This window comes from Amblyomma mixtum, chromosome 1 (assembly GCF_055824585.1).
Source record: "Amblyomma mixtum isolate Tamu chromosome 1, ASM5582458v1, whole genome shotgun sequence".
Lineage (NCBI taxonomy): Eukaryota > Metazoa > Arthropoda > Arachnida > Ixodida > Ixodidae > Amblyomma > Amblyomma mixtum.
Window position 1 is genome coordinate 271107704 of NC_143012.1, and position 27786 is coordinate 271135489.

General features: G+C 47.1%; 2 protein-coding genes across 3 annotated transcripts; both read left to right on the top strand.

Annotated features, from left to right (window-relative positions):
- Positions 1-737: 737 nt before the first annotated feature.
- On the top strand, positions 738-5921 carry LOC149371678 (uncharacterized). Of its 2 annotated transcripts, none has more exons than XM_089565915.1 (6): positions 738-878; positions 4225-4414; positions 4575-4751; positions 5252-5371; positions 5434-5487; positions 5584-5921. In XM_089565915.1, the coding sequence occupies exons 2-6, from the start codon at positions 4225-4227 to the stop codon at positions 5652-5654; spliced, it is 612 nt and encodes a 203-aa protein (XP_089422041.1). In that variant the 5' UTR covers positions 738-878; the 3' UTR covers positions 5655-5921. The 2 variants fall into 2 exon arrangements, with proteins under 2 accessions (XP_089422041.1, XP_089422042.1); XM_089565916.1 differs by having other exon boundaries at positions 5255-5371.
- A 36-nt stretch (positions 5922-5957) lies between these two features.
- On the top strand, positions 5958-8315 carry LOC149371679 (uncharacterized). Its single transcript, XM_089565917.1, has 5 exons — positions 5958-6116; positions 6255-6293; positions 6855-7054; positions 7631-7790; positions 8186-8315. Exons 1-5 carry the CDS (start codon positions 6044-6046, stop codon positions 8299-8301), a joined length of 588 nt encoding a protein of 195 aa, XP_089422043.1. The 5' UTR covers positions 5958-6043; the 3' UTR covers positions 8302-8315.
- The last annotated feature ends 19471 nt before the right edge of the window (positions 8316-27786 follow it).

Consider the following 27786-nt stretch of genomic DNA (forward strand, 5'->3'; position numbering starts at 1 on the left):
ATGACGAAAACCAGTGCACGATTGAATAAAGAACATTATTCTACCGCCTATGTTTTGCAATAGTCAAAGCTCAGTTGTGAAACTGAACTACTGCGATCTCGATCAGCATCACGTACAGCTTTTGTCAAAAGTAACCAGGCTGCACGGTTTACTTCTCAGTCGTATAGTAAAGCTATTATGCCAGCCCTCGAGCTCCAAATCTCTGTATGGTGAGGAGAACCCCTGCCCCCACCTTCAAAGAAGTTTTTGATCTTTAGAGAAGACGCGAGGGGTCTATTATACGAATGAGAAGCAAACCATGCAGCCTGGTTACTTTTGACGGCCAGCTGTGGCCGGCTGACGTACGTGATGCCTATATGGGATTCTTCCTCAGAGGTGTTTGGGCACAGTTATTGAGTACATTTTTATATAATCGGTGTGTTCGCGAAGCAATTGTTGGTCAAGCAGATTCCTTCTGTTCCTGTAGCGAACACCCAACGCATCAACGCCACCGGCTCTGTCTCTGCCATGTTTGTTTTCATTTATCAGCCAGCCTTGCTTGGCTTGAATCTTGTCTTGGCTAACAACAAAACAAGACAAGCAATAAACAGCATAAAAATAAAAAAATAGATAAAAAAATGTTGTCAAGAATTTAAAACGCAATATTACAATTTTGTAAACTTGAAGTGCTAAACAAATAATGACGACAACAAAAAGCCATACATTTAGCCACTATCTAGCCATAGCCGTAGCTTATGGCGCCTGGCCTGGCGGGTGACTCGAGTCTGGACCGTCCTTTGCCCACTTGCTTTGCTGACTGCTGACCGAAGCGATTGAATTTTTTGGCTGATTGAATTCTTTGGCTACCTTCTCAATCCAAAGCATCCAACGGCGTGGCAGTGAGTTGTGTGTTTTTTTAGTTATTCTCTGATACTTTGAGGGTTGTCTTGTAATTTGCAGCCGCTGATTTTTCGTTAGTCTTTTGTGTGCAGTTTGTATGGTTCTTGCGCCAGTACACAAAGGAAACAGTAATTAGATAGGCTGGTTGTATTTATCCAACATGGCCAGCGATCGAAAGCGTTTGCATATTTTGGAAACGGCAACGAGACAAACGAAAGAGATTATGAACCTCCTTGGAGAACAAGAAGGCAGCTTGGCTAGCGTCGAAAATGTGGCACCAATGTCAGACGTCGTTGACAGCTCCTCTCACAAACGGCAGTGCAAATCCACATGTGCAGACGAGTTTCCCGTGGTGACGGAAGTGCGTGCTGATGCAAGTTTTATACTCGGCGAGAGTTTGACTGACACGTGGCGGACAGTGCCGAACCTGGCGGAGGACGTTCGCGGCAGTTCGCCAGTGACTGAACCGGCTTCTGACAGCATCTGTTCTGCTGAGCCGATAGCGTGGTCGCAAGAGGACTTTTCACAACAGCTGCGAACCTGGGCAGTGACCCACAGGATTCATAGGGAGGCCTTGGGCGATCTGCTGAAGATTTTGAGGCAGCATGCTTGCTATTCTTCCCTCCCAGCCGATGCGCGCACGCTTCTGAAAACTCGATCCGAAGGACTGTGTTCGGAAATATCGGTTACAGATCTTTCGCCTGGTCAGTTTTGCCACTTTGGTCTTGAGAGGAATCTGTTGCATGCAGTCGGTTGCCTTCGTGAGTTGCCAGAAGCGTTGGTTCTGTCATTCAACATTGATGGATTGCCATTAACAAAAAGTTCTAATCTCCAGCTTTGGCTACTGCAGTGCATGATTGCAAATTGTGGCAAGCAGCTGCCATTTGTTGTGAGTGCTTTTTCTGGCCCCAGCAAGCCAGAATCTGCGAATGAATTTCTGGAGCCATTTGTTACAGAGCTGAAGGGGCTTCTTGAAAGTGGTCTCTGTATCAAAGGCCACAATGTTTCTGTTTGTCTGAAGGCTATCATTTGTGATGCACCAGCCCGTTCATTTATTTTGTACTCCAAAGGGCACAGTGGGTACAGTTGTTGTCCAAAATGTACTTGTGAGGGTTCATACAGAGCAGGGAAGGTAGTCCTATTGGATGGAAATTGTGCAGCACGAACAGACACCAGTTTTCGTGCACAAGAGGACTTCGATCACCACAGGGGCACATCTGTCCTCACTGAGCTCCCAATTGACATGGTGGGCGACTTCCCACTCGACTACATGCACGTTGTGCTTCTTGGGGTTGTTAAGAAGTTGCTGTTGCTCTGGGTTTCAGGGCCTCTAGAGGTTCGTGCTGGTCCACAAGAACGGAGGCTGATTAATGAAGCTAGCGAAGGGTTAAAAGACCACATTCCCCGAGAGTTTGCCAGGTCACCACGGTCACTGAGTGAAATTCACCGGTGGAAGGCAGCCGAGTTTCGCTTGTTTTTGTTTTATACTGGGCAACTTGTGTTGCGTGATGCTTTGAAACCCAAGCTCTACCAACACTTCCTAACCTTGCATGCTGGACTTTCTATACTGGCAAATAGTGAACTGTGTGGCCCACATGTTCAATATGCTGACGCCCTCCTCAGGAACTTTGTGTCTACTTTTGTAAAGCTGTATGGAGAAACTGAAATGTCCTTCAATGTGCATTGCCTCATCCATATGGCAGCAGACGTGAAAGCACATGGGGCAGTTGATGCATTCAGCGCGTTTGCATTCGAGAACAACATGCGCCATATCAAAAAAGACATTAGAAAGCATGAGAGGCCACTTCAGCAGTTGCGAAACAGGTTTGTTGAAAGGATACAGCTGCCAAAATGCATTCAAGAAGAGCCAAAAGTAATTGAGCTCACACAAGCACAAAATTCTGGGTTGTTGCCAGCACAGTGCAGACTGCCTGGGTATTGCATGGCAAAATGCAAGGATTTCATTCTTGCAACATCAACAGGTGACAACTGCATTATGGTGAATGGTCACATTGTTGTTGCACAGGCCTTTGCCCATCTCAAGGCATCCAGCGAAGTCTGTGTCGTAGGGCGAGAATTTCAGCATAAGGAAGATTTCTAAACCGTTCCTTTTGAGTCATCAAGGATTGGGATATTTGTTGTCTCAGGACTTTCAAGAACGAGTCTGTGGACCCTGCAGAACCCCCGCAAGATGGCAATGCTTCCTCATGCTGGAAAATTTCTGGTTCTTCCAGAAATTCACACGTCCTAAACCACTTTTGTGCAGGCGTGGCTCCTTGCAAAGGGGTGAATTGGAAGGCACTGTAGTAGATTGCCGGTGTTCCTTAACATGCGCTGATATCAGTCACCATATGGGAGTTTTTACGCTAGCACTTTAGTGGCCATTCCCAGCATTTAGTCATTGTGTGTTTGTCTGAGGTCTGTTTTGTGGCATACTGCTCTTTTGTTCACCGGGTGGTGGGCAACCAGCCTAGGAGTATATATATGGTTTGGTTTGGTTTATTGGGGTTTAATGTTCCAAAGCGACTCAGGCTATGAGAGACGCCGTAGTGGAGGGCTCCGAAAATTTCGACCACCTGGGATTCTTTAGCGTGCACTGACATCGCACAGCATACGAGCCTCTGAATTTCGCCTCCATCAAAATTCCACCGCCGCGGCCGGGATCGAACCCGAGTCTTTCGAGTCAGCAGCCAAGTGCCATAACCACTGCGGCACCACGGCGGCTAAGGTGTATATATATATGTATATATAGCTATAGCAACCTGCCCACCGTGTAAGGTGGCAGCTCAATTAATTGCAAGAGTCTACTTGTGAAAGGCAACCTGGGTCGCAACCCAACTGAAGCAAACCAAGTCCTACCGATAGCATCACCTGCCGCTGAAGGACATCGCTTCACTGCGACACCACTGCGCCAGGAGTGGCATGAAGACTGCCGGAGATCTATGAATGTAGAGAAGAAAATCTCCAATGTGGACATTAATCCATTGTTGCTATCTGAACAGCTGCTATTAGTGAACACTGGATCTGAACACCAGAACCTAAGTGAAAACCAAAGTGCTAGCGCACCTAACTCGCATTTGGCCTAACTGCGCAAATCAACCATCATTTCTGTATTCTGCCTTCTTCGAAATATGGTCGCTGTGGCCAGGACTGAATCCATGACCTCGGGATCAACAGCCGCATGCCAAAGCTACTGAGCCACTGCGGCGGGTACACAAGTGGCCCCTGTAGTCCTTTCAGTGCTCCATGAAGTTTGTGCTCTCAGAAAACTGCTCAAGTTCTGTGTTCTATACAACTAATTATATTTTGTAAACATTGATAAAAGACCATTTCAATTGTTCGCAGATGTATGCAATTGTCGAATTTACGAGCTCCAATGAGATAGAGGTCGTATTAGCCTCATGGGTGAGAGGAAGCATATGTATGTGGCCAAAAGTTCCGGCACAAAAGGTGAAAGCCATGCTTTTGAAGAAGACGCCATGCTCGTCTTCGCCACCATGGGAGCAATATGAAGTGGAAGTAAAAGGACTCTTCGGTGAGTATCTACTGTATCATCCATTTTGTGTAGTTCTCTGTCCTGGGTACTATTGTGGCGTATTAACTTGCAAGCTTTTTGTTATTTTTGTAGTGCTTGGTGTAATAAGCTGGACTTCGATCCTCCTAGGAGCAGTAACTCATTTTTCCTGTGTGTATAGATTCGTACGCCGAAGCAAGAAAAAAACTGAACAGGTGTCAGTACACATCAGATCTGGCAAGCGAGGCAGAGCCCTCCCAAAAGAGGAAGAGGGTGCCAACGGCCAGGTGGGTCGGCAGCAGCTCAGAAGACAGTTCTGATGCTTGCTTTCCCGACGTGCCACCGGACTTTCCTCAGGGTAAGGCTGCAAGTAGAACTTGGTTTTGTTACACACTAATCAGATGAATAAAAATTAGGCCTATATATTTTCATGTAAACTAATTTAAACCATAGTGCTAGTTTATACAGAAAGCCTTGCTTTTGGTCTCTACTGATGTGCAGCTCTTGCTACTCCTGGTGGAACTGCTCAAGAAAAGTTGGCTGGAAGCCAGTCTAGTGAATTTAGCTATTTTGGACAAATTAGAGCTCATATATATTTACTAAGTTTACTTGCTAACATGCAAATTTTAAATGGCACTCCAAATGCATGCCCGAGTTCAGTGCACCTAATGTTGTGAAATGCAGGTTTTCTTTGCTCTCATAATGGCTAATTGACAGCAGAAAAGAGCACAGTAAATGTATTCAACCATATGAGTACCTGCAGCATAGCAGTGTAAAGACCAAGTTTCCTTAGCAATGCCCTTTCTAATCAGTTAATTCAAAGAGCTCAAATATGCATCATATCATGTCTGTTCTAAGCAGCGGAACATCGGCCGAGGAAGAAAAGCAGGCAGGTATTTGACGAAAACTGTACCAGGCAAAACTCCCATGATGAGGACCGTCTCAGTAGGCCCACACAAGATGGTGGCATTGCTACAGGTGAGGTTCTGACAACTTTTTTCAGAATTTCAGCTTGCAGTATGCTATCTTATATAATGCAGGGCAGCCATCGAGTTCACTGTCTCCATGGGGGGAGAGACCTGTGCAGCACTCAGGTAATTGTCATTCTTGATGTTCTCGCAACTTTCGCATGTATATGTGCAAGTAACTGTTGTGTTGTTGGCTAATGAATTTTTCTATGACTTCTGCAGCTCTTGCACAGCTCCATCCGCTGCAGGACAAACACCTCTTCCATTGGTCTCCACTTTGCCTTCTCCTGTGACAGTTGCTTTCACTCTTTTCCTGTGAATTTCTTATTGTAATATGCACACCTCACCTTGTTCAACACTGCTATGGAGAAAAGGGTTGAAATCTTTGAAACCTACCCTAGCTAGGGGACTGTCAATTATCTGATTTCTGCATTACATGTCCTGGCCAAGTTCACTCTCTTGATTTCTGCTAAGTTACTTTTGTAACATGTGTTTAATACTGTAAAAACTTTTGCAGGCAATGCAGGGCAGCCAGCAGATAGGCTACGGCCATATCAAAGCGTGCCAGAATAACACTCAGGTAATTGTCAGCCTTTCCTGTGTCCTAACTTTTGCATGTGCTGAAGAAACTGTTTCAGACATGTAAAAATTCAGGATTATTGTGTTGTTTACTAATAATCACATGTCATGTCAAGCAGGCCAGCCACATCATACTCCCCCGCCTGCATGGGAAGATAATCCAACGGAACACCCTGGTAATTACCTGCTCTCTTCCCTCTTTCGCATATCTACAAGGTACTGCTGCTCAGGGCTTGCACTGAGTTACAGAAAAGAAAATGGTGTTACTTCATAAATGTTAAGCTGCATATTGATTTCAGCAATTGATATTTCAGCACCAAGTCGCCCCAGTCGTCCTGTTTTGCAAGACAGTGGTAAGCTGAATGCTTTCGTTCATGTAAAATGGCTCCACAGGTAAACTAAATTAATAGTACAGGTAATAGTGCAGCCTTACCACTGTTTTGTGCTGTTTTTTTAGGCAGTGTTTCTGACGTAGTCTTAAGCATCAGTTGAATTTTTGCTCATCTCACAAAAAACACCAGCAGAAGCTTATTTTAAAGAAAGCATAAATTAGCAGTTGGTATGTGTGAGGAAGGTGAGGTATATAAACAAATGACATGGGTCATTTGTGTACAATATGATTCACACGGCCTATGAGTGGATAGGGGTTGCTGCAGCCAGCCTTCATCTTTTCTTTCTGTTCTGTTATAAATCTAGGGCAGTTGGCAGTTTTGGTAAGTAGGTATTACTCTGTGTTTTTGCCGTGATGCAATAGAGCATAAACATGGTTCTACAGTTGATGAGATGCCACCATCTTTGGGCTGCTGTTTGGGCTTACAAAGTGCAGAATGGCAGAGGAGCATAGCCAGGCTGTGTGCTTGGAATATAGAGATAAATAACATCATTCTTAATGTGTTTGTGGAATTTTGATTCAGAATTTCAGGCTCAGGTGCTGAGACTGCTGAATGTTATACGGCTGGGGGTACAGCATCTTGTGACAGCAATAGATGCCTTGGTGGCCTCCCGTGAGCCTGTTCGTGCCGTGGCAGCTCCAGTTCTGCAACAGCCGCTGGACACTGTGGTTGCACTTAACCACTTTGAAGATTCGCTGACTGCATCCAGTGCAGACGCTTTGGTGTGTCGTCTTCGTGAAGCTTTTTGGTGTTTACAGCTGTGCACAATGTTTAAAAAGCAGATAGATTTTCAGGCAGCTTTTAAATATGCTAGTTTATAAAGTTGGCTGGCATTACAGTCTTCGGGTTAGATATTGCAGGGGATATTAATGCTAAAGTTTTATTTTTGCATTTCCTGTTGCAGTTTTTATTTTAATACTGCCACCCTGGAAGTGAGCACGATCGCTTGATATGCAGTACCTGGCCCTATTGGCCTTTGAGGATCTGTTATCGTAATCAGTATAACCCATACCGTGTCATGACTAAACGAACTAATTTCCCCTCCCAGCTGATAATAAATTGATCTGCCTTCATACAGAGCATGTAGTTCGCATGGACATTTAGGGCAGCCTGTTCTTTTTGTTGGTATAAATATACACAATTTCTATCACTGTGCAACTTGGCTGCAGCACATTGTGTGCTGCAACTCATTAAGCGTGATATTATCTAAGCTTTCGGTGCTGTTGTGCTTGCCTTGCAACTTTGTGCTTTATATATGTCTCCTGTAATAACGAATGCAATGATGTGGTATACTGCAGGTTGCAGAACTGGGGCAGCTTGGAGGGAGGGATCCAGGCACCGCCACGAAGCGTATGCTAGCAAACCTTATGACGGACACGCTAGCATCCGAATACTCGTGGTTGGGAATGAAGGGGAAAAGAAAGTTTAGTGACCTACGGATCTGCGAGCTGATGTGCAGTGAGTTTGCATTATGATACACAGATTGTGCAGTTTCTAATTTTGCAATGTGTATTCAGTTTGCATTATTGTAGATAATCATGCACTTTTGAGTTCAGTCCAATGTTTCTAAGATCTTTACTTTTAGATGGCAGTGTTGCATCACATTCATTCTATATTGCAAAATACTCTTAATCCCATTCGTCATGATATTGGTTAAAAATGGACGGCTACTGCTGTCGCCCAGTAACTGTAACATATGTTACAGTTGATGGCAACTACTTTGTAATGCACGGGCAGCATGTATAGTGTTCATTTAGCAAAATACCTTTTGATAGGCATTCAGACACGTGACAAAATACTTCATTTCTTTAGTGTGGTTAATGCCATCCTCTGCACTTTTTCTTTTCTTTCAGCTGCCGTAAGGAGGCGCTTCCCGGATTCGAGGGACGCTGTTGAGGCAGCAGCAAAATCCTGGCTAAGGCATGCTCCCGAGAGGACAACAAAGAGTGCATGTGCACGAATTGAATAAATGGTTTCATTTCACTTCCTGTCATTGCTTGATAAAAAACAGTGGCCTGCCGAGGCCCTGCGGTGAAAAGCATGCAAAAACCGCGCGGATTGGCCAGGTATGCATGCTGCTGTGAAATGTCCGAGAACTGTCCGTATATCCGTTCTCGGACGTCCGCCGGGTGAACTGTGGATGTTCTGCGGTCTTGCATCGGATGGTCCGTCGGACGTCCGAGGGGCGACTTCGGGCTAAAAACCGGATGACCGACGGAGGTCCGAACGTCCGAATCAGGCGGACCGACGGACAACCGTCGGATGTCAAATGCCGTGTGGGGACGCCATGAAATTTAGGTACGTCTTCTTCGCCCTGGAGGGACCAGCAAGAGTCTGGTTCGAGAATGAGGAAGCCAGCCTTGCCAACTGGGAAACCTTCAAGGAACAGCTTCTGAAGACCTTCACAAACGTCGTGCGAAAGGAGAGAGCCCAGCAGCTGCTACAGTCTCGCATACAACACCCAAACGAGACCGTTGCAGTGTATACTGAGGAGATGAAGCGTCTCTTCCGGCGTGCCGACATGAACATGAAGGAAGAAGAGAAGGTGAAGTTGCTTATGCGAGGAGTTAAAGAGCAACTATTTGCCGGCCTCGTTCGCAACCCACCGAAAACCGTCGCTGAATTCGTAGAAGAGGCATCCACAATGGAGAAAACTCTCGACGCCCGAGCCCGCCAGTATGACCGCCAGCAGCGCTTTTTGACAGCAAGCTGCATGGACACCGCTAACAATGATAACCTGCGGGAGGTTATACGTGAAGTTGTGCGAGAGGAGCTCCGACGGTTGCTGCCAACGGGAACGCAGCCGCAACTTTCATCGCTCACTGACGTCATCCGGGACGAGGTTCAACAGGCCTTGGGTGTGACGCCGACACCCACGCAGCCTCTGCAGCCCCCAGCCATGACTTACGCCGCAGCTGTGCGCCGTCCTGCACCTCGACGACGGGACCCAAGCCCCTATCGCCCTCAGCCAGCTGCGTTGGACCGCCGCCCACTCGCCCCAACCCGCCCGTCCTACGAGCGACGCGCGCAGCCGAGGAAATGCGACGAGTGGAGAACTCCCGACCAGCGCCGCCCACTATGCTTCCACTGTGGCGAAGCCGGTCACGTCCTCCGGCACTGCCCATACAGAAGACTGGGCATCCGAGGGTTCTCTTACGACGCTCCACGACCCCGACCCGGCCAGCGACCAGCCGAAATCGAGGAGTTTTTACGTCGGGAAGAATACTCATCGCCGAGCCGCCTATCACGTTCCCCGTCGCCATCGTCCCTGCGCTTTGTTTCTCCTAGCCGAGGTTACGCCGTGCGTGGACGCTCCCCCAGCCCACGAAGGTTAAACTAAATAAAGCAGCCTCTGGAGGTGAGGTTGCTTCTAAGCGCAATGACAAAGATCCTCCATCGACGAGTACTCAAGACCATACCTCAACTACGACGACAACACCGACGACGACAACACCGACGACGACAACACCGACGACGACAACACCGACGACGACGCCGACACCGACGACGACGCGGCCAGACTTGAAGCTTTTACCGCTGCCCAGTGAAGTAACGTCGCAGTACGCCCACCGCAGCCTCACTACTCGACGAAGCCGAGATCGGACACCGAAGACAACGTACAATACCAGAACGCGAACAAGTGACCTTGAAGTTACGGTCGACGGTCACGCGGTTACTGCCTTGGTGGACACGGGAGCTGACTACTCTGTCATGAGTGGCCCACTCGCTGTCCGACTCAGGAAGGTAACAACAACCTGGGATGGCCCGCTGATCCGCACCGCAGGTGGCAACCTGATTACGCCGTCAGGACGCTGCACCGCGAGAGTTACTGTAAATGGGAGAACCTATGCGACAACCTTCCTGATCCTACAGCAATGCTCGAGAGACGTGATTTTGGGAATGGACTTCCTGAACGAACATCGGGCGATCATCGACCTTCGATCTAAGTCGATCAAGCTTTCCACGGAAAAAGCCATACCTGTTGCGACGAGCGCGACTCATCACGTTGCCTTAAACGTCCTCGATGAAGCATTGAGCGTGCCGCCCCGATCAAGTGTTCTCGTCGGCATAGGTACTGGAGACATCGAAAATGCCGAAGGTGTTATCGAGGGGAACACCCAGTTACTCCTGGATCGAGGATTGGGCGTCGCGAGGGGAGTCGCCGAAATCCGAAATGGCCGAGCCCAGGTGTTGCTAACCAACTTCACCGAAGAATACCGGCATCTAAACAAAGGTACGACGATCGCTTTCCTCGACGAGCTGGCAGACATCAGAGACGTATTTGCCCTACCCGACCAACCTGCAGAACTATCTGAACAAGGCCATCAACCCACGTTCGACATCAACCCAGCATTACCCCGGAGCAGACAAGACCAAATACGCAGTCTTCTTCAAAGGTACACCGATTGCTTCTCATCAGCATCGAATGTGCGACGAACCCGGCTTGCCAAGCACCGCATTGTCACAGACGAACACGCACGACCACTGCGACAGAGCCCCTACCGCGTATCGCCGTCAGAACGCCAAGCTATCCGCAAGCAAGTTGAGGATATGCTTCGTGACGACGTCATCCAGCCATCGAGGAGCCCCTGGGCAGCACCGGTCGTCCTAGTGAAAAAGAAAGACGGCACCCTTCGTTTTTGCGTCGATTACCGCCGCCTGAACAACATTACGAAGAAGGATGTGTACCCCCTCCCCCGCATCGACGATACACTGGACCGGCTGTGCAACGCTAAGTACTTCTCATCGATGGACCTGAAGAGCGGCTACTGGCAAATTGAAGTCGACGAAAGAGATCGCGAGAAGACTGCGTTCATCACGCCAGACGGACTCTTCGAGTTCAAGGTGATGCCATTCGGCCTCTGCTCTGCCCCAGCGACGTTCCAGCGAGTAATGGATACGGTGCTCGCAGGCTTGAAATGGCAGATTTGCCTAGTCTACTTAGATGACGTTGTTGTCTTCTCCTCAAGCTTTGAAGACCACCTCAGAAGGCTTCGGATAGTGCTGGAAACGATCAAGTCTTCAGGCCTGACACTGAAACGAGAGAAGTGCCACTTCGCTTACGAGGAGCTGCTGTTCCTTGGTCACGTCGTAAGCAAGGATGGAGTTCGCCCAGACCCCAAGAAGACGGCTGCGATCGCAGAGTTTCCACAGCCTAATGACAAGAAGGCTATACGCAGATTCCTTGGATTATGCGCTTATTACCGGCGATTCGTCAAGAACTTTTCGCGCATCGCTGAACCTTTGACCCAACTTACCAAGGCTGACGTGCCTTTTAAATGGGAAAGGCCGCAAGAGGAAGCTTTCAACGAACTGAAGCGCCGCTTACAGTCCCCTCCTGTGCTCGGGCACTTTGATGAAAACGCCGAAACCGAAGTTCATACCGATGCAAGCAGTGTGGGCTTAGGAGCGGTCCTCGTTCAGAAAAATGGCAGACAGGAGAAGGTTATCGCGTACGCTAGCCGTTCACTGTCGAAAGCCGAGGCCAACTATTCGACCACCGAGAAAGAATGTCTCGCCATTATTTGGGCCACGTCGAAATTTCGCCCCTACCTGTACGGACGACCATTCAAGGTTGTGAGCGATCACCATGCTCTGTGCTGGCAAGCCAATTTGAAAGATCCCTCCGGCCGCCTTGCTCGTTGGAGCCTGCGCCTTCAAGAATTCGACATAACTGTAGTCTACAAATCTGGCCGCAAGCATTCCGACGCAGACTGCTTGTCGCGAGCCCCCGTCGACGCAGCACCGGAAGAGGAAGACGACGACGCTTTCTTAGGACCGGTAAGCGCGAGCAGTTTCGCGCAGCAGCAGCGCTCGGATCCTGAGTTGCAAAGCCTGGTTGATTATCTGCAAGGCAAGACCGCATCGCCTCCCCGAGGGTTCAAGCGCCAACTGTCGTCCTTCGTCCTTCACAATAATGTCCTTCTGAAGAAGAACTTCGCGCCCAACAGGACAGTGCATCTTCTTGTCGTGCCCAAAAATCTCAGGCGAGAAATTATGCAGGCATGTCATGATGAGCCGACTGCAGGGCATCTCGGGATTGCTCGCACGTTGCACCGCATCCAGGAGAAGTACTATTGGCCGCGGCTAGCTACCGACGTTTCGCATTACGTGAAAACGTGCCGTGAGTGTCAACGACGCAAAACGCCTCCGACTAGACCAGCCGGACTCCTGAACCCCATACCACCGCCAACTAAGCCCTTTCAGCAAATCGGGATGGACCTACTCGGCCCCTTTCGTACTTCATCATCAGGTAACAAGTGGATCATCGTGGCCACCGACTACATGACCCGCTACGCCGAAGCAAAAGCGTTGCCTAGTGGTACCGCAACAGAAGTTGCAAAATTTTTTGTCGAACAAATTCTCCTCCGACACGGCGCACCCGAAGTACTCATCACAGACAGAGGAACAGCATTTACAGCGGAACTGACGCAAGCCATTTTAAAGTACAGCCAGACAAGTCATCGGAGGACAACTGCCTATCATCCGCAAACCAACGGACTCACAGAGCGTCTGAACAAGACCATCGCAGACATGCTCTCCATGTTCATCGACGCCGAACACAAGACGTGGGACTCTATTCTGCCCTACGTGATCTTCGCCTATAATACTGCCACCCAGGAGACAACCAGGTTTACTCCATTCCAGCTGGTATACGGCAGGAAGCCCACAACAACACTCGACGCAATGCTCCCGCACGTTTCCGACGAAGACAACCTCGACGTTGCCGCCTACCTTCATCGCGCCGAGGAAGCCCGAAAACTTGCACGGCTTCGCATTCAAGACCAGCAGCACACCGACGCCCGACGCTACAATCTGCGCCGACGAGACACGCATTACAAGCCAGGTGATCGGGTTTGGATATGGACGCCAGTTCGCCGCCGCGGATTGAGCGAAAAGTTGCTGCGACGCTACTTTGGCCCGTACAGGGTTCTCCGTCGCATCGGTGACCTCGACTATGAAGTCATCCCCGACGGCACGACAGCATCTCAGCGACGCCGCCCACGCCCGGAAGTCGTACATGTCGTACGCCTGAAGCCATATTATGAACGCTGAAGGACTCGAAGTTTCATTCTCCGTGTTTATTTTCATTTTAAAGCATCGAGACGATGCTTCTTTGGAAGGGGGGTAATGCCACGTATCATTGTAGTGTTTGTTCGTTCACGCTCAAGGCTGCAGGAAAGGGTTGTTATCACTTTTGTTCGTGGCGCGAGAAGCGACCAGACTAATCTCGATTGATCGCAGCCATGAAGGGCTGCATCTAGGTTTTTCTAGAATACTGTAGATGATCTTGTCCTGTTATCTGGAAGTTTCCTTGCTGCCTTTAAATTGAGCGATGCCGCGAGCGGCGGACATTCGTAGTTCGACGACCGCCGAGCACGCCTGTTGCTTACGCCGCCGCCAAGTGATTCAGTTCTTTTGAGGGCGCAAGTCAGCCCAAATAAAGAGCTTCGTTTACAAGTCTTTCTGGTGTCTTCCTGACCGCTGGACTGCCGTCACTACAACGTGACAATATTAACGTCTTCATCCACCCTGGTATAATAGAATGAACCATAGGTTTTCAGAACTAGCCATTCCTGCACGTAAAACATGTAAGTCAACCGTTCACTACAGTTCATTAAATTTGTAAATTGTCAGAGCATGGCTCACGCGCGTGGGAGCAGGCAATCTCCACATGATCTTCACCAAGCAACTCTTTTTTTCTGGCGAACATCTGGGCACTTCAGCATCCACAGAGACCCTTTCATCGAAATACCGCCGCTTCACTGGCCCTGTTGCCGTGTAAACCTCTTTTTGTCACCTATGTAGGGCGGCTGGTGGTGACCAAGACTTCCAGACTTCCCTAGGACACTTTTGTTGTAGGCTTCCGAAGGTGAATACGATGTTCTTTCTTCTTAAAGTGCTGCCCTTTCGGCAGCTACAAAGGAAGCACGTCGTCAGGGATTTATTTCACTGTTTCACTTGCTCTCTTACTTTTGGTCGCGCAGCAGATAGTTCTTTATTTTAGTAGGTATGCAAGGGTAAAGCATTCTTCTTTCTACTTGAGCATATTGTACTCCTTTAAACTTGGCATGAGAAGCTGTACATATGCTTTTACAAGAGGTTAACACTATCGGTTAACAGTTTTACTTCAATGCGTAATTAGAGGTAGGCAGCTAAGGGCACTAATGTCATCCAGAAGGGTTAAATCGAAGCGCTCGTAAAAAATCTCTATAGCCTACGCGGATGAAAAATGAAAGAGATCGGGGTCCCTACTCGAACAATAATGCTCTCTCGACCTCGTTGTCTCGCCACCTATTTTCTCCTAAGGTCGGGTATGCTTTGGTATAGATATGGTGACCCCCAGCATAACTCACTAAAATAAATAGATAAAAAGACGCTCCGGCCACAAAGCAAAGCACGTTGATTAGCCTTTGTCCGGATTAGAATTTCGATATCTACACAATACGAGCACGCTTTTTGATATGCGTTGACTGGTATGCATCAAGAAATACTCCATAATTGCCCACAATGTCGACAAAGAGATCTAACCTTCTGCGCACTGCATCCCGTGCAAAGCGAGTTTTAACGTGACGGTCTGAGCGCTAGACAAGACCACTGTTTGTTGGTAGCAACGCGTTAACTGCCTTTTCACCTCCATCGGTGCTTTTTTCTTCTCCTTTTGGTAGCAGCTTATTGTGCGTTGGCTGTATGTGATCCCGGATGCGCTGAAGACAGGACTTTTTTACCGCAGTACTTTGAGGTGTATTTCTACATTTCACGTCCGAGACATGGCTGGCTCAAAAAAAAAAAGAAAAATATGCGCGCCCATGTTTCCCGTTCAAATTCAAACAAAACCGAGATATCCTTTCGCATACAGTGCAAAGCCGCTTGTCATTTCGACTATGAAGTTACGAAGTGCAAGGTGCCGGCTTTGCCCTTCCCGGGATCGGAGAAAAACTGAATTACAAAAGGCATGACACAGTCATGAAGGTATGTTAGCGGCCTCAGGGTGCAAAGCTGCCGCATCGGTGCGCTGGCAAATAGATTCTTAAATGGAAGTTAAAGAAATGACTGCCGACAAATAAAAATGCTGACTGGTTTTCTGGCGATGGAAAATCATCTTGAGCAACATATAGATGATGTTATAGTAGCGGTAACTTCAATACCAGTGAAATACTAGTATTTCGTCAAAGTGATGCAGTGCGGGTCTTAGAACATTTATTAGCAGCGACATGTTTACAAACAAAAGTGTAATTAGAAAAAAATAGATCACAAAAGCTTCTACATAAGCATGGTTAGTTTTAACATAAAGGTTTTGTTTAAGACCAAACTAAACCCCTTATTGTCACTATTACCTGGTAGGCTTAATACAATAGGCAACAATTATGCGAGGATGTTGAAGGCACGACACCTTGGTGAATTCTTAATCTAGATTAGGAACACGAATACATGTGTCAGCTTTTTCCGTTAATGGTTTTTTAAGAGCAAGGGTTTTGTATCTTCGACTGCTTATTTATTACTTTGCTTTTTTCCAGTGCATCTTGATGACAGATTTTTATCGCACCAGACAATATATGGCCAAATAGCGCCATGGCAATAGGTATTTTTGTGCTTCTCAAAGACAAATTTCCCATGCATTTCATCCTAAATAAGCCGAGCACCAGACCAGGAAAAGGATTGTGCTCATTGTATCACCTGTGAGTACCCGGTGGCACTGGGGATGGAATCCCGCACTTGCTGCATGCGAAGCAGATGATCTGACCCCTAGGCCTACGCTGTGGTGCCTGTGCGTTTTGCTTCATTTGAAGTGTGCATATTTTCGCGCCAGCTGAAGCACAATAAATGCACGTTACAGGCAAGTGCAAGAGTATTCTCTGGGTCTATATGAATTGTAATGTTCAGAAATGTGATTACATCATCTGGGCTATTTTTCGTGGGAAGGATTGTGACGGTTTGTCCTTGAAGTCATCGCGCACTTTAAGCGCTGCATAAGCTAACATCATAGTTTTGCTCCTGCATTGCCATTTTGGAAATATTTCTTGGCCATGGCCTTAGTAGAACATAGGCTTGCTGTGCCGTGGGGCAAACAAAATGAAATGGAGCGTTAAAAATCTAAACAAGAGAACTGCTGAAACTCCTACAAACATCCTAATGACCGCGATACTGCAAAAATTCGCATAGCAAACGTCCAGAAACCTTTTTTCCTCGACAAAGAACACCCGTCTTATGTGCCGATGCGATATGAAGAAGCGAATAATCTGAACTGATAACTTTTACGGCAACCGCACTTCTTCGTGCCTCTTTGACAGTCATCTGCGCTCCTGCACACTAGATTTCGCGCCTCTTACCTTCCGCGAGAGCCAGCAAACACCTCCTATATCTCCAGTTTTCACGACCTCCATTTTACTCTGGTATAAGTTCTCTTCTTCAGTCGTATAACCTTCGAGAAGCGTTTGAGTTACTTTCTTGTTTTTCTTCTCTAGGATAGAGCAACAGCCGCTGTTTCGTACCTCCCGAAGCCTTAAGTGCTTGCCAGCTTTACCCAGATAGGCCTTATTTCCTACAAGCGGGGCACTTGATATATGCGCAGTACAGAAGATCGCGATATATCGGTCTTACAGGTGACTTTCTCACGTCAGCCTTTCTCCCTTCCGTTTTTTTTCCTCCAATCGAATCTAAGAAGCAGTCTCCGTTTCCCAACTCCACAACCTCACCCTCCGGTGGCAAGGCGCTCTTTGGTAATGCCCGTCAACACTGCTACCGAACAAAAATATAAAATTTTATGCACACTCAAGGCGATTTACGGCAGGCAAGGAAAGCTGCAGCGTTTTCCGCTCGCGCCTTCATTCCTGCCTTGCTTAATATTGCGAAAGCATTTGTAGGCTATGTCGGCAGGGTAGTGTCATCAAAACGTGTCCGCAAAACGTGTTTGCAGCAGTTTTGACGTTCTCAGGAGAGCTAGCATCAAACGAGTGGCTGTAACCGAAAGTGGACGACGTGAAGATGCTGCGGCAGAAATATGTAGCTATGATGATTAGTTAATTAATTAGAGTCAAAAAGTCGAAAAACGTCAAAATAGCGTGGGCGGCGCTATAGTGAGTGGACGGGAAAACAGCCTTGGATAGAAAAATAGTGCCAAAATAGACCAAGGAGTGAAAATAAGGTTTTAAATGAATTGAAATGTTTTTTAATGAGTGATAATAAACTGAACAAAAAGTTTCATTGGTATAGAATAATTAAGTAATTGATTATCAGCAAAAACCATTGGATGGTTGAATAGGCTGGACAGGGATATAGTAAGTGGACGGGAAAGCAACCACGGCGCCAAATTTGAAAAACCAAAATGGTTGATTTAGATAAGATAATTAGACCATAAGATAATTATGCTAATTCAGTTGTTAAACTAACAAACAAAAAGAAAATGACCAAGAAAATCAAAGAGAGGTGACGAGTGCCGAGGAGGCGTCAAAGCCTTCGCATTCTCCCAATGGGCGTCGCCGCGTGGAACTCTAAAAAAATTAACTTGTTAATTTACCGCTCCAGTAGTCTCCATTCCTTGTTTTGTTTCCTTCCTTCTTTTTGAGCAGCCCTTCGGCTTGCACTCGACGAATGTTTTGTTTTCTGCATGAATGCTTTAAAACGTGTCTGATTTAAAGAACTCGGGGAGTCTTCACACCATTACTAGCCCAGTGGGGCAGCTGTTAAATGATGCGCCCCGGCGTGTGCAGGCGGCTCTATAAAACACAACCACCGGAGGGGCTTTTGAGACCAAGGTTGCCTTCCCAAATATCCTGTAAGGCTCATTTTTGCACAGCTTGTTCTTGAAGGTCGTTTCCATCTCTCGCAAAGGCACACACGTCACAAGTTGACGTTACCTCTCGCAACTAGTGAATATTTTAATTGCTACCTCCTTTTTCGTGACACCGACGCACCGACAGATACAGACTTTCCTCGAGAACGGGACCCCTAGCGCTATCGCAGTAATGTATTCACACTTTACAAAGGCTTCGACTGCATCCCCCAATTAACCCTGTCCTTAACCAGCTATGGCCGCGTGATTCCCGCGCACATGCCAATTTCAAACACCTACGTGATTCTCTGCTCAACCCTGCTACGCTTGCCTTCTCTTGGAATCCGCGGTGTTAGCCTGAAGGGCCATCGGCTACCGTCCTTTCAGAGTGCATGCTTTGCCGTAGTGCAAGTTCGTTTCACGCAGCTGATGTGCTGGTAGAAGAATGTGATCATGTAAACCGAAGTGAAAGGTTTTCAGGAAGGCTAGCAAAACTATCCGCTTGATATAAGAGAAAGCTATTTTTGTATTTAGTATTTTCCTTTGTGCATTCAATCGTCTCATTTAAAGTGTGTGAGTGTCTGTCAACGCCGCCAAGATATCTTGTCGCAGTGCTCCTGGTTTAATTGAACCGAACCCAGTGTTTCAGTACGGATGGTTTCTACTCTTTTTGCATCCTTCCTCTCTTTCCTTCTCTTCCATCTGCACAACGGCAGAAGGGCAACAGCCGAGAGCAGTTTGATCTACAACTTTGCTTTTCTAGGATATCTTGCCGCCGTTGCCGTCTTTTGTGTGTTAACACTGCCACTAAAAAAAAACGCATCGTTTTGCTTTGCATCTCTTGTATTGAAGTAAGTCCTCGCGCCAAGACAGTCTCAAAGCGCACCAGTCTTCTCAGGGGTGCTTTTAGTCTTGCACTGCTTGCCTGTAGTAACGTGAAAGAAAGATAAAATCAAGTTGTCTTTTGATCCTGCTTCTCACTTCTAACGTCGCAGCTCTTTTATGTGCACGTCAGAGGGCGTCAAGCGCTTACCCGAACGACAAGAGATAAAGTTCTCAGTTCCTGCTTCAACTAAAGTTTTCTTCCAAATGGCAAACTGAAGAAGACAGAGTTGCGGAAGATAGACGGTTTGTTCACTGCTTTCGCCTTGTTCAGAGCATTGCCTTCATGTTCATGAAAGCAAGAAGCATTGATGCAGATAGAGTATGACAGCCACCAGCAATGCGTCAAGTTGTCGCTTTTGCCAATAGGAGAAAAAAGGCACCCAGCAACGCGTAAATCTCTCAAGAAATCTCTCAGCGTAATGCCTCTTTTTAATCTTCCTAATTTTTAAATAGTGCACTATACTGAAAAAGTCGCCTAACTGAAGCTATATTTAGTGCACTGCAGAACCGTTCTTTTTTGTTTGAAGTTTTGAACGACATTGCGCCGGCTTCTTCCCTCTGTTGATGAACGCTCCTGCAAGATGACGAAAGAGGCACATAACCATTGAGAAACCACATCTCATTACCTGCTGAAGGCATCCACTGGCTTTCAAAGATCCCAAGGAAGCGTTCAAGACTGGAATAGGATCTGCGTGTATATATACGATGCTTTCTCAAATTACGAATTCGCATCCGGAGAAGCGTCACTGGGGTTCCGAACTTTCCCCATCCACATTAGGAGCTGTGAGGATTAAAATTCACAAGACTTCACCAACTCGTGTCTTCGTCCACGAGAGCTCCCGCTGGCAAGCACTTCGTTCTTGTGCAAGCACCGAAGCACTCAAACACATGAACCTACAAAAAACACGGACGCTCGAAGCTCGCGTCAGGAGCACTATTCCCAAACCCGTTTCCTATCCGTCTTGTGCGAAAAGCTCTTTCGTGCCCAGTTCCGCAGCTCGACAGAGCAGTCGTTTTCACTGCCTACAGTCACTGTGCTTCTGCGCTCCAAGGCAGTGGAGGGGGCCCGAAGGCGGCCTACCGGGTCGCTTTTACGAGGCTACTTAGAAATGAGACGGTGCTGAAGAAACGACGTCGTTTAGTGCTTTGATTGTCCCGGGCGAAGAATTCCTCCTTTTTCGCCCAAGATTTTGCCTAGAAACGCGAACAGGATTACAGGAGCTTAAACTCACTCGCACGAATTAAATCAGAGAGGTAAGGTCCATCCGGTTCTTTTTTTTCTACTCAGTGCGTGGTTCGACCTGTTTCCGTGTCTTGTGTTTGAAGCAGCTAGGAAGCACATTGCCTTTTATTTGATGCGATATCATTATAGGCCGGTTCCAGCTTGAAAGCCGACGCCGGTTCCTTTTACGAGAAAGCATGTGACCTTCTTATCGCGACGAGTAGACGGCAATCTACCCAGTACGGCAGGGAGAAATATGAAAGTGATTCAGATGATTTCAGTGCAGTTGGCCGCTGTCCACCATGACACAGCGCATCACATTTTTTTTAAGAGGCATGAGCAACGATAGAGAAGCTCGGGAAGAGCAACCTGGGTCTACTGCTGGCTGTGTTTGAAACAGCTGGCTGGCACGGCAGTGGCGCATCGCTTAGCCGCTACACCACTGCGGCCGTAGTGGTATGAGGATTCCCCGCTGTCCATGAATCTGTTAAACACAAGCAGTACTTGCGTGGTAGTGATCTCTAATGTTATCGCATTCTAGCGACACTCAACTCTCCGTTTCATCGCATTTCACTCCGAAGGTTCGGTTAAGCACCGTCCAAGTTTTTATTGTTTACTGGTGATTTTCGTAATACGAAGCATTCAGATCATCCTTTTCACAATACAAGAAGTTGAGCCACCGCCACACTTCTTAGTGATGAGAACTTTCAGCTCTTGCAAAGCCGGCCACTTGTCTTTGGGTCGCACCAATTTCTAGGATTCTTTCACTCAAGCGGTAACAAATTTGTGGAAGTGCTTTTTCTACCTTTCTTTTTTCAGACAAGTGATGCCCATCCCTTTCATTATGATTAAGAACACACGACTTGAGCGCTTGAACTTAGTGAATGCTACCTATTCGTGTGCTTGGCAGGCAGGTGAAGGTCAACGTCTCTCTATGTTGACGGGGACTTGCTAGATGACCATGCCAGGAAGGGTAGCGCCACCGTACGTGCCAAGATTTTCGAGAAGTGGTGGGCACTGCCATACAGAACATCCATGTCTATCCAGCAGAGGGGTCGCGTCCATCAACTGGGCGCCGCTGCCTTCACAAGGCATCGTGGGGCTCCTTCGACAGCCCTACAACTGGTGACCGCCCATATCCTGGACATCCGATGCCAGCGACTACGCCGACTTCCCCTCTGGTGCCATTCCTTCACTACCTGATCTGCCAGGTCTACGTCGCACTGGGATCCGTCCTGCCAAGGCGAGTCTGTTCTGATGCGACAAAATCAGACTGATTTCCCGTAGCTGCATGATTTAGCGCCCTTTTCCGACAACGACCTCCCACCCTGTTTCGCGACCCTAGAGTCCGATTTTTATATCCACGGCGGTGCCTGCGAATTCACCTGGTTTCTCGTGAAGAAGCGTGTTCGTGATCTGTCCCTGCGCCTCGCCTTGCCAGCTTTATGGCCAACCCTTCACAGTGATCTCAATGCGTCCGTCATCAGGCACTACGGTTTCGTTTCGTGCTCCCACGACAGTCGAATTTCGAGTGTACCACAACGGAGCAGGCGCAGCAGTCCTGCACCCCGACCCTTTCCATTCGTACTACCGTAGCAGACTCGCTGCCATGTGCGTCTCAGGATTGGCGTTTCATGGTTCGCATAAATCTCTCGACTGCTTACCACACCCATGTTTCTCTACGGCAGAACCTCACCTGCACAACGCAATATATGTTGTTGGGCTAGTTGGTTTGATTCCATGCTTGCAGGACTCAGCGCACAAAAACGAAGAACAACAAGAAGGACGACAAGACGCAGAACTCGTCCTGTCGTCCTCTTGTTGTTGTGATTCTTTTTTTGCGCTTTGACTCCTGCAAACCTGCACAATGGTAATGCGTATATGGGTTCATGCGTCCCCACTTCACTTGTGTTCAACCAATACCACTGCTGCAAATCTGATACCTAGGCTAGCCTCAATTTGGTTGAGAAAATAAAATCATGGCCGGAAGGAGATTGCTGCCCAAGAACACTGAAACTTTCTAAAATCAAAAGAATTGCGTGCAACTCACCACTGATGATGCTCCACAAAAGAACGTGCAAAATGAGGGACTGGAAATGTGAAATATTTATGCGGTGTCGAAAGGGCGCTTTTGGTCAAAAGTAAACGCGTTTTTAGAAGATAATGTTTTTCTCTGACTTCGAACGTCAAAATTCTTTCGCAATGCAGAACGAGTGCTGTCGCCCTCAGCACATGTTTCGAAGAAGCAAAATATATGGGGACGTCCGGAAGAAGTCGCTTTGCCTGTTATAATAATGAAGAAATGCTCAAAAGAGAGCTTATCCTCTTGCCGACCTGGAAACAGAGGCGAGAGGTCTTTCATCTATTTGCTCATGCCTACGATTTACACAATGGAACCAAACCAAAACCAAGACTGCTCTCCCAGTAAAATGTAGGAAGCTGTCCGCTTTTTCCATATATCAACTCGTCCCGAGAGCTCAATCAGCAAATGCTTCAAGGAGGACGACCTCAGAACTCTCCCGCCGTCGGTGCCGTCGTTCAAGCTACCTTATTCTTGCTAGTCTGCTTGCGGTTCTTTTTACCGTTTTTCGTGTTCCAAAGAGGTTCCAGAAGGCTCGGAATAAATCTGGTCCCGTTAGGCCGTTAGCGGTTTTGACAGATCCTAATCGACTGAAGTTGTCTGCTGCGTCGTTGTCGTGTGTGTTGAAAGAAGTGCGCTGTCGCGAAATTCCCGCCCATGTTGTGAGCGTGCTTCACGCCAATCCATTTCTCTTCTGCTGGCCTCATTCCTCATCTCCACCCCCCCCCCCCTCTTCCTTCTCTCTCTACCACGCAACCAGCAATTTATACTTCATTCTCTTCCTGCACAGCAGGAAACAAGCATCCATTAAATCATATCGCATCGGGCATTGTATGTTGTGCAAATCAAAGGCAAGGAATGGTTCCGCTTTTTCTCATTTTCCTTCCGAGCAATTTTCTGACCTACCCTGATATTCGTTTTTTTTAACCTCCCCTGTCCTCCATGAATACGCTGAAGGCAATGCAAATGAAGAGGTGTCAGATCTGAGTATTTTGTTTTAAGATATTGGATCTCATGCATGCTCTGCTTCCAATTAATAGCGCACTGATGAATTCTCCACGTAAAGCTGCCATCTCGCCACCCAAACTTAATGTAGCATAGTGTGAAGTCATATTTTAAGCTTGAAATTATCGTTATCGAAGTCAGTCAGCAAACTTGGGTTGAATAGGACGGATCGGAAGGGTAATAGGAAAACTGAATTTGGGGTTCACTATCTAAAACAAAGACTTCGAGAGACATATCGTTGATGGTAGCATCGTTTTTCTCCCATGGCAGCCATGGCACACTGCCCCGGCATGTGCCTGTTTTGAACACATCCCCCGGTGGGGCTTATGAGACCCAAGTTGTACATTCCGATATCCCCTAAGCCACATGTGCAGCGCCATAGCGGGCAGGTGACACTCGCATTGAATCTGATAACGGTGGGCAGTCTGCTCACAATCTGGTAGGCAGGTTGTAACCTTCCACGGTGGGCACGTTGCGATGACGTGAACAGTTAATGTGACTTCTCACGATCAATCAGGGAATTTCGTGACAAAGAGCCGAGAAATGCTTTCTGATAGAACATAAATGCTGTTGCATTAAAATGGCGTTCGCCGTTGCGGTGGATAGCAGGGGCTGTATAGAACCTCATTGTGTGACGGAGAAATAAAATTTTCACCTGAAAGGTGAGAGTTTTGCGTTATGAAACAGTACACTATTTTCCTCAGAAAAAAAATCTTTATTTTAGGGACATTCCGTTCTTGCTTTCGGATTCAGACCGTCGAGTCAGTCTTTCCGGAAAATAACTTAGCGAGGAATAACTAACTAGCTTGAACGACTCAGCGGGTAGCGGTGCACCGCGCATTTTTTAAACGGGTGATGCGATCTATAGCTGCTACTGCAGTCGAGGCTCCTCTCTAAGTTAAGAATCTTCAGTGTCTTTGCGTCTTAAGTAACCATCCAGGAGAGAGCCGACAAAATGAACCAGGGACCGTGTTGCGATTGTGCAGGTCAGAGTTCAGGACAGAATGAGGCGGTAATGTAAGCCTCAGTGACCGCTCAGCGAAGTATCAGAGAAAGTTCAAAGGCGCCACTGGGATTAACCAAGAACAATTTTAGTTCGCTACCGTGTTTTGTGAAAGGATATTTTCTCTAGCGTAATTATTTATTCTCACTATACGCGGGCTTGCGTTCTCTAAATCCGATACGAGGAGACAGCTATGCAAACCGCACCTTGTTTAGCGCACACCTTATTGCGTCCTTTGTCGGACCTCTTTTTGTTGGCGCCCTCTAATCATTCAAGGCAAAGCCAAACTTCCAGGATATATTTCTTTTCTGAATCTTTGAGCGCATCCTAAAAGTGTCCTTTTAAAAGTGTCCTTTTTTAAAACTGTCTCCTTAAAGAGCTCAGCTAATAAGAAAATTCTACGCTAAACACGATCTCGTCTTGCTCACCTACACGCAAATCTCACGAGAAGGCGGTCATGTTTCTTGTAGAGAAAAGTATAAAAACAAGCTGTGTTTTGATATTTCAATGCATAATAAAGGGCAAAAAGGGGTCGATGAAAATAATTCTTCATAGTTTGGAGCATTGGTACTGTTGACTCGTAGCTTTAGTACTGCTTCCGAATGTAATGTTTTTTAAGCTGTATGCGATTTACTAAGATGTCATGATCCCTGTGCATATCTCCTACTAACGTTGTTCTCATGCATCCAACGTTGTTCTCATCCAGGGGGCTTAGTGCCTTAGGTACGCAGTGGAAGTGGAGAGGTGCCTAGAGAGAATCCTTTTAATTCACTCTATATCTGGCGGAAGAATCCCTCAAGACACAGAGGGTATGGTAAATGTTCCTCCCTACACCACACACCCTCAACCACATCAAGATAAAATGGGTGGAGGACACGGAAATCTCGAAAGGAAAGATGAAACCACAATAGAGAGACACGTATAGCCCGTGTACATATGCCTGGTGGGGCAACGTACCAAGCAAAAGCAATTTTCTAACGCAGATGAATGGGATACGTTGCAAAATATATCTGCAAAAGATGATGTTTATGGCTATTTTTCTGAGTTTTTGTGAAATGCTTGTATAGTTCTTAGCGAATGTGCTTTAAATGAGAAACGTCATATAGAGACTTGTAAGAGTCTGGATATACCAGGTATTTCAGGGACGCTCGCCAGTAATATATCAGAATTAGTCTTTTTGGGAAAACATTTCGCCTTTGCGGCCTTGTTGTAATCTCACGTCTGAAAACCGGTGGATCGTGGTAATTAGTAAGCAGTATACAAAACTGAATTCCAATAGTACACCTTTTCGCTCTTACAGAAGAGTGCCTGGTGGCGATTAGTGAAGTGTAGCTGGCGATTAGTAAGTGTCATATAAGTCTTTAAAATTTAGAAAACATAGTTATTCTTGGCGGGGTGACAACACAAATTTCAGTCGTTCCTCGTGAAAGTCCAAAATCACTCCTCTATCTAATGAACGCTAATGCTCGGTGCCGCTCAGAGATGCACGGAGGAACGACATTGCATGAGAAGAACCTGACGAACGAAGAGATGATGCTTTCCTTTTCTTTTTAGTGAGGGAGGAGAGCTCTTTGTTAGCCCGTTTTTGAGTGACGTAAATATTCCTCAGGGATCACAGGAATAGACAGGGGTATTTTTTACTTTCAGACTTAAATATTTCTCTAGTACACTTGTCCGGAGCAGGAGTGCGGCTTCACTATGTCGGTTCACTCTTTGAGAATTGGCTTCATTTTGGTGTGAACTGTATACTGCTGATTTAAGCAAGATGGATGCTTTGAATCATAAAGTTGAAGGTCACCGCATAGTCGTTAATATGGGAGTGAGAAGGAGTGTAGAAGTCCTTGCGAGACGCATCAACGTTCTATAAATGATTCATATGCAGCATGTCGAAAGAAAGACGGTCCTTACACGAATGCTCACACCCTTTTTCCCGAAGACGGTACGCGACCAGAATCATCCTCTCAGGAGCGCTTTGTACAGGGTGAAGTAAACAGAAATGAGTGCAATCGAGAAGTTGGCGGCTGCCGCGAAAAAGAACCTCGTTGAAATCCCAAGAACCATCTTCAATACCACCGCAGAAGAGGCTCAATGGAAGGGTCTTTTGCATTCTCTTGCTCTTCACATATCAGAATTTTAATGACATCATTATATTTCTTTCTGTCTCGGTCGACGCGTGTTGCGTTCCCAATGCTGGAGGCAGCAGAACAAATGTTTCTTTACTGCCAAACATACAAGCACGGGGAAAATTTTAGTATCTGATATGCTGCCGACCATCAGACAAAAAAATTACCGACGATTACGTTACTTCCTAATGCGAAATTTGAGCGCAGCAAATAAGCTGTTTCACCTTTTCGATAGATTGAGGCAAAGAAATCGAGCAACACATGTATGCGCTATCACAGAATTTTTTTTTTTATTTTTCACACGTATTCCTTTAACAAAGACTCCACTAACAGTTCTTGACAGTCACGAAGGAAGCTTTGTGGTCGGAGAAATACAGTGATATATGTTCGAATTGGTACACCAATGCTTGATTCTCAAAGACGAGATCTATACAAGTGCCTCGCGAGGTTGTCACAGCCGTGGGACGCGTTACGAGCGAGAGGAACGGGATGTTCTCCCGCATAAGTGTTAGGAAATTGCTGTTTGTCTTTATGTCAACATTAAAGTCCCCCACTACTAACATCGGTGTGGATCGATGGACGGTTAATGCGAGTTGCAGGAAGTGCACGACGTCTTTCGTGAGTGCGGTAGGGGCGAAGTAGGCAGCTACTACCAGCAAGCCGTTGGGCAACTTTGCGGCGCACAGTTCGCCAACTTCATGTGACGTGCCAAACATTTCGACTGGTATTGCAGAGAGACCTGTGCGCAAGTAGATAGCGACTCCCGCCGCTCTGTTGTGGTCTCTGCGAGCACCACAGCAGTATAGGAAATCTATGATTTCGAGAGGCTCTTCGGGATCCATCCAGGTTTCAGCAAAGCAAAGTACAGAGGAATGGCGCAGAATGTGATCGTGGTGTACGTCCTTGGCATGTGCGGCAAGAGAGCCTACGTTAAGAATGTGGTTGTGAACGATGAATCAAGTGCTGCCAGCGAATAACGCGTCCATTGGCTGTCTGCGTGTGTTACTGATGTGTGGTTAACATGTTAAGCTTCGCCTGTAAGAGTGGAACGCGACAGCGTCTTGCAATGCTGCCAGGGAGTCCACTGAACGCCATCGCCAATTCGGCTGTACACCTTGCTGGACGGTAAATTTGTTTTTTGAGGAAAGGAAATGTATCTCTCTCGCATATCTGGGTGGACACCTGCACCTCGCCGTAAGGGAAAGGGGGAAGATGGGAGTGAACGAAGACGCCGTATTAGCTAGACGCGCCTTTGTTCATTCCAAACCATTCAGCTGGCATTACGGAGTGGCTAGCGTGCTCGTATCGCACTCCGGAGACCCTGGTTCGATTCCCCAACTCGACCAATTTCGTTCTCGGTTTT